Below are 15343 nucleotides of genomic sequence, written 5' to 3' on the forward strand. Positions count from 1 at the left end.
GTGGCCTGAGGAGATTTCTGTCTATCTCACCAGGTTTTAATTGATAACCCAGTGACACCAGCATAGACATATCTCTGGTAACCAGTACCTCCTGGTGGAGCGAGGTGGTACTGCATGTATATCTGACGTCTGCATAACGAAAGCAAAAAGGCAAATGTCTTATATGTCTCACTCACATACAAAAAATTGAGAAGTTGAAAATTCCAGACTGCACATTTGATGGCTTTGTTGTGGTGAAGATCAGACACAAAAGACTTGATGTTTATAACAGCTATTTATTTAACTCAACTACATCTGTGAGTTCTAATAAAAAAAACAAATCAAGGCACACTGGGAACTCAAGAACACAGCTGATGACAGTTAAGTCATGGCTTGTCAGTGCAGCCGAGTGCATTGTCTAGGACAGTTGTGCAGTGAAGTTGTGCTCATAATTAGTTTATTCTCATTATCAGTTCTCTGATTCAAAAGCAAATTGATGCATAGATGAGTTCAGTGTAACATTGAGATTGTCAAAGAATTAGGCAGACCTGACGGGTGAGTTAGATAATATCACCATATCACATAAGACTCACAAACAGACAACCATATGATCTGTGCATGTTTAAGAAAAATGCATAACTATAAAAGAGTCACATTTTTGAGTATCCATCTGCTCTCTGTTTTATAAGAATAAGGCCTCATCAGTTCACTGTAATACATTCTGCTCTGTTGCCCTTAACAGAAAATATTGCAGCTATATTGCAAGATTAGCAGTTTTATAAACATCACATGCAATTGAAGTTTACACTCCCGGTAACTCAGTGGCAGTTTTGGCATTTAGGGTGACATTTCTGATCATTCACATTGCAGCGGCATCCTCCACTGGTGTCTCCAGGACCCTTGGAAACAATCAACACATGTTATTAACTTTTTGAATTATACAAAAAGTATAATTCCAGTATCAAGCAAGTATCAGGAATGCCATGAACTACTCACCCTCGGACCCCACCGTGGTCCTCTGGTCACCCAGCAGATCTCAGTGTGACAAACAGTACAGCGTAGCCAGTCACAACCATCTCTCTTCTGCACGATGATGCCACACTGAGGACAGTGCATAGCTTCCCCTGACTGCACCAGCGTCTGTGATAGTGTCACATTGAAAAAAGGATTCAGATCGGAGTCCGTGCTTTTATTTTGAAATAGGCGTGTTGTTTAAATTTTTTTGGAAAGTTTGTGCGAACACTTATCCAGCCCACCTTGAGGAGGTTCGTTGTCCTCCTGGCAGCAGAGTCATTTATAGCACGGGCGACGAGGTCATCCTGGTATTGCTTACAGTTCATTCCCTCATGGATAGACTGAAAAGAATTGTGACAGGAAATATAAAAACGTAAATATAAAAAAATTCTGTCTCTTTCTTTTAGTAGCAGTTAAACCATTTTCTTCTTACTAATATAATAGTCCAGGAAAACTCAACCAACTTTAGCTGTGAATGATCAAATGTGTGAATATGCAGTATTTACATATTGCATACTTTACAAATTAGACAGTTGTGTTTCTTGCAGACAGGGCAGTGGAAGACATTGACGGTATCCTCGTACACACACCAGCCCAGACAGTCGGGGGTGGCACAGTGGTAGCTGCCCTCACAGCGTGACTCTGCTACAGAAAGACCTCTCTGCAGCCATCGCTCGTAGTCCTCCGCCGGCACCAACTATGTAGAAAATTACAGACCACCTGTTAGTAACAGGCCAGGTGTTGTCGTCTCCACAGACAGCTGAAGCTAATGTTCGCTCACAGTGACATGCGGGGGAAAAAAGAAAAAAGAAAGTGCACATAAATAAATATTAATATTAATAAGTGTGTTAAAAATGTATTTGGAGTATGACTACACATTTCTGCCATTTTATTGAATAAAAATTGCCAAATTTGAGTTTTTTCAATCAAATCAGGGCAGAAACCAGGTGAGGCAGGGGCGAATTATGCCTCACCTCTGACTGCATGATCCAATACATGACGTGTACCAGTTTTTGTTCCTCAGCATATCACTAATTCAAGATTCAAGATTCAAGATGTACTTTATTCATCCCCGTAGGGAAATTGAATTGTAGTAGCAGCCTAAAATGGATTAATATAACTGTATTGTAGGTTTTGTATTTACAAAGTATAGAAATACTGTAGAATAAATAAATACAAATAAGATTAGAACGTTATAAGCATATATACAGCATATATAATAAGCATATACACACACACACACACACAGACATACATACATTATACATATTATAAGCATTATAAGCATATATACATAAATATAGAATAAAATAGAAATAAAATTACAACATAAACATTAGACAATTATTGTTATTGACTGGGTTTGGAGGAATTATAGAGTCTGATGGCGGATGGCAGGAATGACTTCCTGTACCGTTTCTTAGAGCAGCAAGGCTGCAGGAGTCTGTTGCTGAAGCTGCTGCTCAGTTTGTCCACTGTGTTATGGAGGGGGTGGGAGGGATTGTCCATGATTGTCCACAATTTCAACATCATCCTGTCCCTCACTACCTCGTCCAAGTTTGCAAGTTTACAGCCAACAACAGACCCTGCATTTTTAATCCTTTGCTTTAATGCCCGCACCCCAGCACACTACAGCAAAGAAGATGGTGCTAGCCATGACAGACTGATAGAACATGTGGAGCATCCTGCTGCAAACACTGAAGGACCCGAGTCTCCTTAAGAAGTAGAGTCTGCTCGTGGCCTTCTTGTAGACAGCATCGGTGTTTGTGGACCACTCCAGCTTATTGTCCAGGTGAACACCCAGGAACCTGTAAAATGGGACTATTTCCACATCTTTCCCACTAAAGCAGAGTGGGAAGGGTGGGGACTTGCTTTTACTGAAATCCACCACCATCTCCTTCGTCTTAGTCACATTGAGCTGCAGAAGGTTCTCCCTGCTCCACCTAACAAAACTCTCCACAAGGTCCTTGTATTCATCCTCTTGTCTATTCTCCACACATCCAACTATGACTGTGTCATCCGAGTACTTCTGGAGGTGACATGTCTCAGAGTGGTACTGGAAGTAAGCTGTGTAGGTGGTGAACAGAAAGGGGGACAGCACAGTTCCTTGGGGAGCCCCTGTGTTGCTCATCAGGGGGTCAGACACACAGCTCCGCAGTCTCACAAACTGTGATCGACCTGTCAGGTAGTCCTCGATCCAAGAAACAAGGGGAGCATCCATCTGCATGTTCTCCAACTTAGCCCTCAGCAGTCTTGGCTGGATGGTGTTGAAGGCAGAAGAGAAGTCAAAGAACATGACCCACACTGTGGTGTTTAGTCTGTCCAAGGAGGAGTAAGCCCTCTGTAGCAAGTATATCACTGCGTCATCAACCCCCACCTTGGGCTGATAGGCAAACTGCAGAGGTTCTTGAAAGGGGCTCACCAGAGGTCTGAGGTGTGTCAGCACCAGCTGCTCCATGACCTTCATAATGTGGGAGGTCAGTGCTATTGGCCTGTAATCACTCGGTGCCACAGGGTGGGTCTTCTTTGGCACCGGGACCAAGCAGGATGTCTTCCAAAGCACTGGGATCCTCTGAAGATGAAGGCTCTGGTTGAACAGGTGCTGCAGTATTCCACACAGCTGCCTGGAGCAGTTCTTCAGCACCCGTGGGCTGATGCCGTCTGGTCTGGCAGCCTTTCTCTGGTTGAGCCTCTCCAGCTCTCTCCTCACCTGGCTAGACGTGAAGGATAGTCCTGCCAGGGGGATGGGTGACATGTTGGAATCTGTGTAGGGTGTCAGCAGGGGGGAGGGGGATGAAGTTGGCAGAGGTGTTAGGGGCTCTGGGAGGTGTTAAGGGGACCCATTGTTATCCAGAGGAATATTGGGACAGCTGGGGGAGGGGGAGCTAGAATCAAACCTGTTGAAAAACTGGTTCAACTCATTAGCTTGGTCCACGTTCCCATCAGCTGAGCGTATTCCTTTCTTCTGGAAGCCAGTGATTGTCCTCATCCCACTCCAAACATCCCTGGTCTGGTTCCTCTCCAGTCTCTCCTCCAGCTTCTTCCTATAGACGTCCTTGCTCTCCTTGCGTTTCAGTTCCTTCTCCTGAGCTCAGTCGGGTCTCCAGCAGTGAAGGCCCTCTTCTTCTTGTTCAAAAGGGCCTTCAGGTTTGTTGTTTGGGTAACAGCGTACCTTCTTGGTGGGGACGGAGTTCTCAGTGCAGAACTTGATGTAGTCAGAAACACAGTCTGTCAGTCCATCCAGGTCCTCACCCTGTGGTTCACAGAGAGCAGACCAGTTGGTGGTCTCCAGGGCATCCCGTAGACAGTCCATGGCACCATCTGACCATTTCATAACAGTCCTCACAGTGACCGATTGCTGCTGAACCACAGGTGTGTATGATGGGGAGAGCAGCACGAGATTATGGTCAGACTTGCCTGGTGGAGGGAGTGCAGTGGAGGTGTATGCATTGGTGATATTAGCATACAGTAAATCCAAAGTCTTACTGTCTCTCGTGCTGCACTGGACATACTGTTGGAATGTAGGGAGAGTGGACTTAAGGGAGGCATGATTGAAGTCACCTGTGATGAGGATAAAGGCTCCGGGATGTTTAGTCTGCAGGTCAGCCGTGACAGAGTGAATAACGTCACAGGCCGCTTTACCGGTCGGAGGAATATAAACAGTGATGACGATGACATTAGTAAACTCCCGTGGCAAATAGTATGGACGGAGTCCGATAGCAATAAGTTCCACGTCGGGACTGCACACGCGCTCCTTGACGTGAATATGCGCTGGTTGCACCACCTGTTGCTAATGAACACAGCCAGTCCCCCTCCTTTCTTCTTACTGGCCGCGGTGGTGTCTCGGTCCGCTCGCACAGTGCTGAAACCAGCGATCGTCACATTAGAGTCCGGTATCAGTCCATGGAGCCATGTCTCCATGAAACACATGATACTGACCTCTCTGTACTCCCGCTGGGTCCGTGTGAGCGCCTCCAGCTCGTCCATCTTATTTGCCAGGGACCTGACATTCCCCATTATGACCGCGGGGACGCAGGGTTTAAAACGTCGCCTCTTCATCCTCTGTTTAACTCCAGCCTTACTCCCTCGTCGTTAGCTCCTTCGGGATTTGGGGCTTCTCTCTGACCATGAAGGATGGTGGTCAGATTCAGATTCAGATCCTTTATTGTCCCACACGGGGAAATTTACAGTGCAACAACAGCAACAAGAGCACTCAGAGAAAAATAAGATAAAATCAAATAGAAATCAAATGGAATATACAAAGAGGATGTATATTTACAATAATCCAGATAAATGGATACCCGGCCTCTGTGTACCTGTACATAGTACAGAGGGTGAATACAATATACATATCAGAATATATAATATTCAGATTGTGTTAGCGGGTGTTCTGTTTATTGTGCAGTCTGACAGCAGCCGGCAGGAAAGATCTACGATACCTCTCCTTCACACAGCGAGGGTGGAGCAGCCGCTCACTGAAGGAGCTGCCCAGTGCTGTCAGGGTGTCCTGTAGGGGGTGGGACGTGTTGTTCAACATGGATGACAGCTTAGCCATCATCCTCCCATTTCCCACCACCTCCACTGAGTCCAGGAGACATCCCAGGACAGAGCTGGCCCTCCTTACCAGTCTGTCCATCCTCTTCCTGTCCCTGTCCGTGATGCTACTGGACCAGCAGACTATCCCGTAGAAGATGGCTGATCCCACCACAGAGTCATAGAAAGTCCTCAGGAGGGGTCCCTGCACTCCAAAAGACCTCAGCCTCCTGAGCAGGAACAGTCTGCTGTTGCCCTTCTTGACCAGGGCGTCTGTGTTGTGTGTCCAGTCCAGGTTATTGTTTAGGTGAACACCCAGGTACTTGTAGGACTCCACCACGTCAACATCCGTTCCCAGGATGTTCACTGGTGCAGGCGGGGGGTTGTTACGCCTGCGGAAATCCACCACCAGCTCCTTGGTTTTGCCAGCGTTGATCTGGAGGTTGTTCCGCAGGCTCCAGTCCACAAAGCCCTGAATAAGTTCTCTGTACCCCGTATCGTCCCCGTCCGTGATGAGGCCGACAACAGCAGAGTCGTCAGAGAACTTCTGGAGGTGACATGAAGATGTGCTGTATGAGAAGTCCGCGGTGTAGAGGGTGAACAGGAAAGGAGCCAGAACTGTTCCCTGCGGGACACCGGTGCTGCAGAGAAGCCGATCTGACTGGGAGCCCTTCACCCTCACAAACTGTGGTCTTTGTGTGAGGTAGTCCAGAATCCATGTTGTGAGGTGGTGATCCACCCCAGCTACCTCCAGTTTGTCCCCCAGCAGCCTGGGCTGGATGGTGTTGAATGCACTGGAGAAATCAAAAAACATGATCCTCACAGTGCTTCCAGCCTTCTCCAGGTGAGTGAGGGAGGTGTGGAGGAGGTAGATGACGGCATCGTCCACCCCGATGCTCGGCTGGTAGGCGAACTGCAACGGGTCCATGAAGGAGCTCACCAGTGGGCGCAGGTGATCGAGGATGAGTCTCTCCAGCGTCTTCATCAGATGAGACGTCAGAGCCACCGGCCTGTAGCTGTTGAGCTCCTTGGGGTGCGGTGTTTTCGGCACTGGGACGATGCAGGACGTCTTCCACAGCTGTGGCACTCTCCCCAGCCTCAGGCTCAGGTTGAACATGTGACTGAAGATCCCACACAGCTGGTCTGCGCAGGACTTCAGGAGCCTGGAGCTGATGCCATCCGGACCCGTCACTTTCCTGGCCCTGTTCTTCTTCAGGGCCTTCCTCACCTGGTGTGGTGTGAGGGACAGGCTGGAGCAGGGAGGTGTTGGTGGGGGGGATGGGCATGGGCCAGGGTGTGAAGTGTCGGGAATGTGTGAGCTGAAGTTCATGAGAGAGGGGGAGGAGGGGGGACAGGAGGAACAATGGGTTGCAGGCACAGACAGTGGCGGGGGTAGCAGCAGAGGAGACTGGGCTGGGGGAGGGGTGGGTACCTGATCAAATCTATTGAAAAACAAGTTCAGGTCATTAGCCCACCCCCGGTCGCCCACAGGTTGGGACTTCTGCTCCTTGAAGCCCGAGATGGTCTTCAGGCCCTTCCATACCCCACAGATGTTGTTCTGCTGCAGCTGGTTTTCCATCTTCCTCCTGTAGTTGTCCTTCTCCTGTCTGATCTTCCTCCTCAGTTCCCTCTGCACAGTCTTCAGCTCTTCCTTGTCTCCAGACACAAAAGCTCTTAGAGCCATCAGCTGGTCTCGTGTATAGACAATACCGGTCCGCTTCTCAGCACAGCTGATGGGGGCAGCGAATAAACCAAGTACCGCAAAACAGAGAAAAAAGTATTCGAGCCTCCAGAACATGGTGTCTGAATACTCCAGTTGTAAAAGGAAAGAAAGAAAGTAAATACCAAATAGCAAAGAATGTAAACAAGTATAGCAAACACCACGGAAATTTAAAAGAGAACAAATAATATGAACTTTACAGAAATAGTCGTTATACACCACGACTTTCTGCAGTCTATTTAATGTCTTTTATGCATGTGTGAGAGAACTATTCCTGCTGATCGCACAATAAAGCGCAGCGATAAGTCAGCAGGTAAGGCAGGCAGTACTCCGCCTCAACTCAAGGGGGCGTACGCAAGCTGGCAGACGCTTTCTCGCTGCAGTACTGGCTCATTTTAATAGGCAAACTTTATTAAAATTTATTGAAGCACCAGAATTTAAAGTTAGAAAAATAACAGAAATGTTTGCTGTTGGTCAAAATCAAATTTCTGCTGCACACATCTCTGCACTTTAATTTGTTTACAGTATATATGAATTTCTTAAAACACAAGATGGGTGCTCTATCCATAGCTAGAAAAGAAAGTTCTTTATAGGACAAATATGTTCCTGTGTATATGTTTATATTGGTTTGTGAGTGTAATTGAAAGAGGAATGCTGATGGGATATGAAGCATTATCAGTAGTTGTATGCTGTTGGAAAACTGGTGAAATAAGATGCTTTTTTTCAGTTTTTACAATCATAAATCTGACTCTTGAGGAGTCAGTGCCTCACTAGCCATGAACCTCACCGCACGTCACTGTTCGCTCACATGGCCTTTCAGCAGAATAAATATTTTGTCACTACTCACAGCTCTGATCTCTCTTTCCTGCAAAAAGCAGGAGCAGGAGTAGGTTTCATCTCTGTAGGGACACGATACCTCTGGCTCTTCACTCAGCATAATGACTGAACGTAAGCACTCTCTGGTCGGGACAGGAACACACACACACACAAACGTGGACCAGTTTGAATCAAAAATTATCGTCCAGTGTCCGGACGCAGCCATCTGTGTCTCAAACTTGACTTACTTGCAGAAACAGTGGAGGCACTCCCTCAGCAGGACCCCGTCTCCACGCTGCAGATCCATGTAGCAGATCCTGCACTCCACAGGCTCGGGGTTAGGAAGCAGGTCCTGGCTGTCCAACATCACCAGCCGGGCAAAGTTTTTGCTGCGCTCCTCTTCCCGTGCCTGGCAGGAAGTGGGATTGCATCCAGTAAATTAAGTGGAATTATAATATGTTTCCTTTCACTTTTATGAGAGGCCGCAATCAGATCGGTAAAAGCATAAAGACAAGAATGTTTGCATGATGAATAAAATTTTAATTTTTACATATTATATACAATAACAGGTAAATTCAAAGAAAATACATTCAATTCCCAACCCAGCTCTAGCGGCTAAAAAAGGAACAGTACCAATTATGGATTAGAAACAAGGTGTATCAGCAAACAGCAGAATCGTTTTGGTTTTTTTTACTGCTAGTTCCCCTTGCGGAGTCGTGGGGAGGGTGCTGGAGCCTTCCCAAATGGACACAGGTGAAGGCAGTGCCGCCAGCACATCACTGAGACCTATGTGAGCGTTTTGGCTGTTTAGTGCCTTGCTCATGGGTACCTCGGCAGTGCTCTCAAGGTATCCTTCATTTTAATATAAAATCAGCTCTTTTCTCCACTGATCATACACACACATCCAAAACCCGGAGTCAGGGATGCTCCGGTTCCATAAGATATGGCTCAAATAGCCATCAGTGCATCTCAAGAATGACTCTTTAAACGCCATTCAAATTCAAGGCAAAAATAACTGTGTTTGCTTCAGTCCTACAGGCATTACTGGTGCTGCTACAGACAATGTGCCTGGTTGCCACTGTAAACATGTCCTGTGTATATGTCGGTGTGTTCAGCTGTCCTGGTCCAGGTTATACAGGAGTGAATTGTTTAGACCTCCAGCACTCCTCAGCACCTCTCTTCTCCCTTTCTCCTTGAAAAAACAGAGACAAAAGAGAAGAGAGTCAGCCTGAGAGTGTCTTATTTTTTCCTCAACTTACTCTTTTTTCCCCCCCTTTTTTTTAAGCCACTTTCTTCCTTAGGCTAAAACAAGGCGTGACACTGACATATACACTTTGACTCAGCTGGAGTGTTACATGCATTACTGTCATTCTTTCCTACCTGTTGGTACTGCCTTATAGCTTCCTTTTCCTGCTGGATTCGTCTGAGCTCTAGTGCATCGGGTCGGTATCCTCCCGGGATGACGTAACTCTCTGGACGGTTTGTGCTGCAGATCTCGCATCCGGGACGAGTTGGTTTATTAATGTAAGTGCAAGACGGGCACGACCAACCCTGCAGCAAACAGTTTAGTTATTAGCATTCATTTGCTCAAACTAAACTGTAGTTTTCCATAAAGCTGTACTACCTGGGCAGAGGCTTTTTTGGGAGCAAGTGCTTCTTGGAGCTGAGGCATCTCTATGTTGATAAGATCTCTGATATCACTGATGTTTCCTCTTTCTGGCCCACCTGAACATTAAACATATCAAAAGATCACTAGTCTATTGTAGAACACACACCATTCACGCACACATGATCTTTTTAAACTGTAAAAAATCAGGAGGGAATTCTGACAATGCTTAGCACTGTATCGCTGCACTGCTCAGTAAAAATAAAAAAGCTTAATCAAAGTAGAAACACCTAAGCTAATGCCTCTGCTCACCAATATTGCAGCTAGTATGGAGTCTGGAAGGTAGGGTACAGTAAGACCTCCTGTCCAGAGATGAGGATCCATTTGTTGAGGTAGTAGTGAGGGGGGGAGTAGATGCAAACAAAGATGGGGGATTGACAAGAAGGGCGCTCTCCTGGTCTTGTTGTAGAACCTGCTGAGTCAAGCGAGCATGACGGGCTGAAAGTAGGTACAGAAAGGCAGTGTCACCATCCTGATGAACTCCGTATGAGGCGAGGGAGCGCTGGTCAGCACACAGGCACTGGCCGATCACCCAGCGCTGTACCCGAGGGTGAAAGCCATACTCCAGAAACACCTGGCATGGGGATGAAGCAATTTGGGATGATGTAATTGCAATTTATTGCACTTTTATTAAATAAAGCCAACAAGGATGATGTGCAATTTACAGCCTAACCTGCTGCTTCAGTGCTGCAGTGGTCATGTGTGGAAAAACCTTCACAGTGACACAACAGGATGACGAAGAATCCTCGACTACAACTGCCAGACTGTCAAATACAAGGTATGGGGTCAGAGTGCTTGTTTACAGGACTTCACACACCTTTATAAACTGCTTCAAAAAATCAGGACCCACACCTGATTTCATTATCTTCATAGTCTCTGGCAGAGGCCTGAATCTGGACAGTGACGTGTTGTTGAGCTAGTGTGGCAGCAAGGACGGAAGCAGACTGCATATCACCTGCTTCTATAGCGTGGCTGAGTTCTATACACGTTTCCTCTATAGATAGACACACACACAAGCACACACAGGTGAAAATACAGACAAGCGTGTGTAGGGGATCATTCCAGACCATTATCATAAAGAAACAAGACATGTATTTTTTGAGATTACAGGTCTTGACAATTTTTAAAATAAAGATATTCAGAAAGAAAAAATATAAGTTATTGTTTTGAGCTTTATTCAAACAACCCTTTCTGTAATTCAACAATAGCATTCAACATCAGTGTCATCATTGAGAGGGAATTCAATGTTCTTCTGGTGGAGTAATAGAAATGAAATGATGGTTTGTCAAGTGTGGAGTTATCAGTGAGGACACACCACACTTTAGCAACAGGGTGACACAACAGTGACAAAATTAGAATGATTAAAGGAGTGGTATGTAAGAAATTTATTTAAAGCAACCATAAAATGGTCCACTTATGTAGTCGGGTCATCGAATTGACTAGGCGATATGTTTTTTGGGGTATTTTTTTTTAAAGCTATATTCCTTTCAGGGGTCACAGAGAGGGTTTCTCATTGCCCCAGGTACCCTTGAGCAAGGTACTGAACATCTAAATGCTCACATAGGGCCCTGCTATGAGCTGGCAACTCATCCAGGGGTGTACCCTGCCTTTGCCCATATACAGCTAGAATAGACTCCAAGGTAATTAATTGTTTGGGAAATAATAACGACACTTTCTCTGTTTCTCTGGCATATAGCTGAAACGCTGTGGACCAACATTAACACGGCCAATATGGCAATATGAAACATAAAGGAGCCAGTGCATCAGTCATATGTAGATGTTTTTGTTGGATTCAGCAAGCTAAACAGGCAACCTCTACTCTGGGGGTAGGCGACAAGTTACAACGGGTCACCATGAGTTACCAGAGTATTTTGTTTGTTTTGGCCACAACCTCACATACCGCTCGTTTAACAATCACTAGATGTGATTGTTAAATTAATCTTAATTGGGCTTTATTAACACCCTCCAGAAGGTAGCCATGACCATAAATCAAATCCAGGGGAAGTTGCCTGATTCATCAGTAAACAACATTCCGAACATATGATATGACAAACACCACCCCGAGGAGCCAGAGCATAGTCTAATGCTATACCATTTTAGGACACCATATTTCAGAGGGCCTGGAGTTTTATTTTCCAAGAGTCCAAACCATATGCTACTAGGTTTTCAAAGTCCAGAGCAATGTGGTTTATTTGGTGAGCATTAGCAACTACATCATAGAAGGGAATGAAACCTCCTAGGAACTGGTTCTCAGAGATGTGTACCTTTGCATTTGACATAGCTTCACATTTGTGGATCTTTGAGCAAGGTGCATAATAAAGGGCATAATTACTTTGCTAATTACTTTACTTAGCCACAACTGGGTTTAACTGGGTTTATGTCTAACCATGTAACATGTGCCACACAATCACGTGGGGACTTGATTCACGTTTTCCCCACAAATCCAACAAACACATTCAGAGTTCCATAACCATCAGCATTTGGGAACCTACCCAAGCATCATGTGGAACAATTACAAGGAAGGAGGGAGGTAATATTAGGACGTGCATCATAAGGAATTGTGTCCTGATAGACAAGGCTGGCCGAGGTGCCTCAACCCACATAGGGCTGATATGGTTATCCGACAGCCTGAGCTCCACCCTAAAGGATGAGTGGAGTCATTCTCACAAGGAAGGTGAATGAAGGTGGAATGAAGGGTTAATCTGGAACAGTGGTTGAAATACTTTGGGATCATGAACTGCAGAATTATAAATGAGTATGCCACGATGATAGCAGTCTACTAGTCACATTTAAGAGACCCAGAGTGTCTGACAGGTTTGGAACATTGAAAATTACCTTCGGAAACTTTCTAACAGCCCACAAAAGAGTTAGTATAAAAAACTGCTGGGAAACTTCAAGCCATCATGGTTACACTAGTAAAAACAGAACATAATGAACAATTTCTGTGTGAGGAAGAGACATTTATGTGCAGAAGATGGGTTTTTAGGCCTCAAAGACTTTCATAGCTAATTGCTACTCTAAATTATTTGTACATTTCTAAATTACTTCTACAATTTGCATTTCATGTTTACAGAGATGTGTTTAGAATACACACCTGTTCTTTGCAAAGATGAAATGTTCTGAGTATCAACAGAGTCCAGAGCATCCTGGGGACCATTATCTTGAGGGCCAACTGTCAAAGAAACATATTGAGACCAGGACAATTTCAGACAACTAAAGAAACTGTAATGCACTGCAAGGAAACAGTCAGATCTTGATCAATTTATCCTTTATGAGGTTTTGTTATGGACAGAGAAAGCATTGAGTTTAGAGTTTAATTACTGTGGAACCTGACACAGTGGCTGGTTATGGAGTTGGAATGTGGAAAAGTGTAATTTTTATGCTTAACCCAAATTATCCTGTACATTTTCATTTTTGAATGTCAAGTTTGTGGGTTTGGGGGAATTAACTTTGTTTAAAAAGCATTTTTTGTTTACTGTAGTACTCCGTACGGCAGCTCAGACAATTTAAAAAAAATTAATTTTCCTTGAGCTGCGTTGAGTCTTACAACTAAAGACTCAATACAACTAAATGATCATTCTTTCAATTATATAACAGTGTGTAGACAAAGAACAGTGTTAGGTTGGTGACAGCGCTTACATCTGCTGTTACTGCTGTAAAAAAACCACCTTTGTAGGAATAAATGACAACAACTGGATATATGTGCAACAAACATCAATGCTAATGAGCCAGACCTCTCTGTGCCTCTCTCAGGGATGATGTCAGCACCGTTGCCCACCCCTGGGCTTCCTGCTCACAGCGGAAGTTGAAGCTGATGCGCTCGTGTGGAGGCGCCACCAAACTCAGCTCATGACACTTTGATGATTTCACCTCGTAGTTGATCGTCCCCAAATCAAACTCGGCAATGGTCTGAGGGAAGGACGGAGAGGGCAAGCTTATTCAGAGCAATGGGGGGACGAGAAGCAAGGTGCTTGGGGAGATTAACAGGATCCAGAATGGGCTATTGTCATTAACAAGCCAGTGGGTTTTTATCTTTTATTCATTGTGCTCAGAGGTCTCCTCTTGCTTATTAATATTTGTATATAATACATATCCTCTTGCTTATTTATAACGTCTGACATAATTGTCAGGAATACAATGCATGTAAACCATAAAATCTATGGACGCCCAGAGCCCACTCATCTATTTTTTTATGAATATCTTCAGTTGTTTATATGTCGGGTAGTTATAGATGAATATGTGCTGCCAAACAGCAATTTTTTAAGTTAAATGAGATGCCACAGTGCGTCAACCTTTAGAGGTATTTCCCCCAGCTAAAAACACACCACACGCCGGAGACTCACCACAGTCCGGCCAGTCCCGCTGCTGTGCTGGATCGAAAGCCGGAAATCCCCGGACTTCCCAGGGTCCATGCTGAGCTGCAGGCGCAGCGATTCGTCGCCTGCTCCGGGTAGACAGAGAGGCCGAATCCCGGAGTGGCACACCGACACCGGCACCGACATGAGGACAGTCTGACAGCCGTGTTTAGATACCGAGGCCTCATGATGTGACGGGGCGGCGGCCTGATCCGCGCTGAAGTCTGGAGAAGTGCGTGTCCAACCGCCCGAACTCAGCGACATTTCATCCACAGACACATGTAGAAAATAAACTGGCAGCGCGGTTCTCTTGGTGGTCCCCTACGGTCCCGAGCTGTGTTCTTGCTGCCCTTTTTACGGTACCTTTGACATCTCCGCGGGGGTTATTTTTACCAGACTCATCTGACAACAAGAAACAAGTGCGTAGTCTGTCAACTGGGAAGCCACTCGTAAAAAAAGTAGAGCTCAAGTGGTATTTTCGCTTTTCTCTCCCTTTTTGTTGGTACGCCGTTGTTTCGGCTGCTGTCGGTACTTCTTCGAGAGGGCGACGAAAACAATATCATGCGAAATAGTCCATAATTCCGGGCAAAAACAACAAAATAATGTTTTGGATGGTAGAAAACTGCTGACGCAGAGGGTCGAGCTTGTGCTTCCCCTTCGTAGCGCGCATGCGTCGCTTGAGGAGTGACGTGTTCTGTTGTCATCACACATGGTCAATGGTTGAAATATTTCTAGTAAGGGGCGTGCGTGCTCCCAGTTTGCTACGTATTGAGTACCAAAATATGCATTCTACTGGCAAAGGACATTTTTGGAAGGGACGACATTCTGGCTGGTCCTCACAACCCCAAATAACTGAGGGGTTAAGATGTGGTTTTTAAGGTTGGAGTTAGGATTGGGTTTAGGATTGGAGGACAGGTCTGGTGTGCACGGCCCGTTCCTGACACTGGGCCGCCATACTGGGTCCCTGTAAGAGGCAATGGCGTTTAGGTTAGTGTGGGGGGAAGAGTTATGGATCAGGGTTTAGAGCTTGGGCAGGGAGCTGGGTAATGTTTTATGTCTATATGAAAGTCCTCAGAGAGATAGAAGTACAAGGATAGTCCATGTGAATCAACTCTATATAACTGGATGTATAATGAATTAAAGTAAGTATAGAGATTCAAATGTAGTTACATTGCTTTTTTGTTTGTTTGACCACGAGTAGAAGAGGAAATAACAGAATTCACTGTGGAAAATTTGTCTTTCAGTGATTTTAATTAAAAT

General features: G+C 45.3%; 1 protein-coding gene across 2 annotated transcripts; it reads right to left on the bottom strand.

Annotated features, from left to right (window-relative positions):
- Nucleotides 1–5139: 5139 nt before the first annotated feature.
- LOC130513973 (uncharacterized) lies at nucleotides 5140–14767 on the bottom strand. 2 transcript variants are annotated; one of them, XM_057013302.1, is made up of 11 exons: nucleotides 14072–14767; nucleotides 13463–13637; nucleotides 12823–12900; nucleotides 10581–10722; nucleotides 10402–10492; nucleotides 9981–10302; nucleotides 9687–9787; nucleotides 9443–9613; nucleotides 8311–8471; nucleotides 8094–8205; nucleotides 5140–7336 (listed from the first exon to the last, which is right to left on the bottom strand). In XM_057013302.1, the coding sequence occupies exons 1-11, from the start codon at nucleotides 14345–14347 to the stop codon at nucleotides 5372–5374; spliced, it is 3594 nt and encodes a 1197-aa protein (XP_056869282.1). In that variant the 5' UTR covers nucleotides 14348–14767; the 3' UTR covers nucleotides 5140–5371. The 2 variants fall into 2 exon arrangements, with proteins under 2 accessions (XP_056869282.1, XP_056869283.1); XM_057013303.1 differs by lacking the exon at nucleotides 14072–14767 and adding an exon at nucleotides 12564–12640.
- Between the last annotated feature and the right edge of the window lie 576 nt (nucleotides 14768–15343).

Source organism: Takifugu flavidus, chromosome 17 (genome assembly GCF_003711565.1).
Source record: "Takifugu flavidus isolate HTHZ2018 chromosome 17, ASM371156v2, whole genome shotgun sequence".
Taxonomy (NCBI): domain Eukaryota; kingdom Metazoa; phylum Chordata; class Actinopteri; order Tetraodontiformes; family Tetraodontidae; genus Takifugu; species Takifugu flavidus.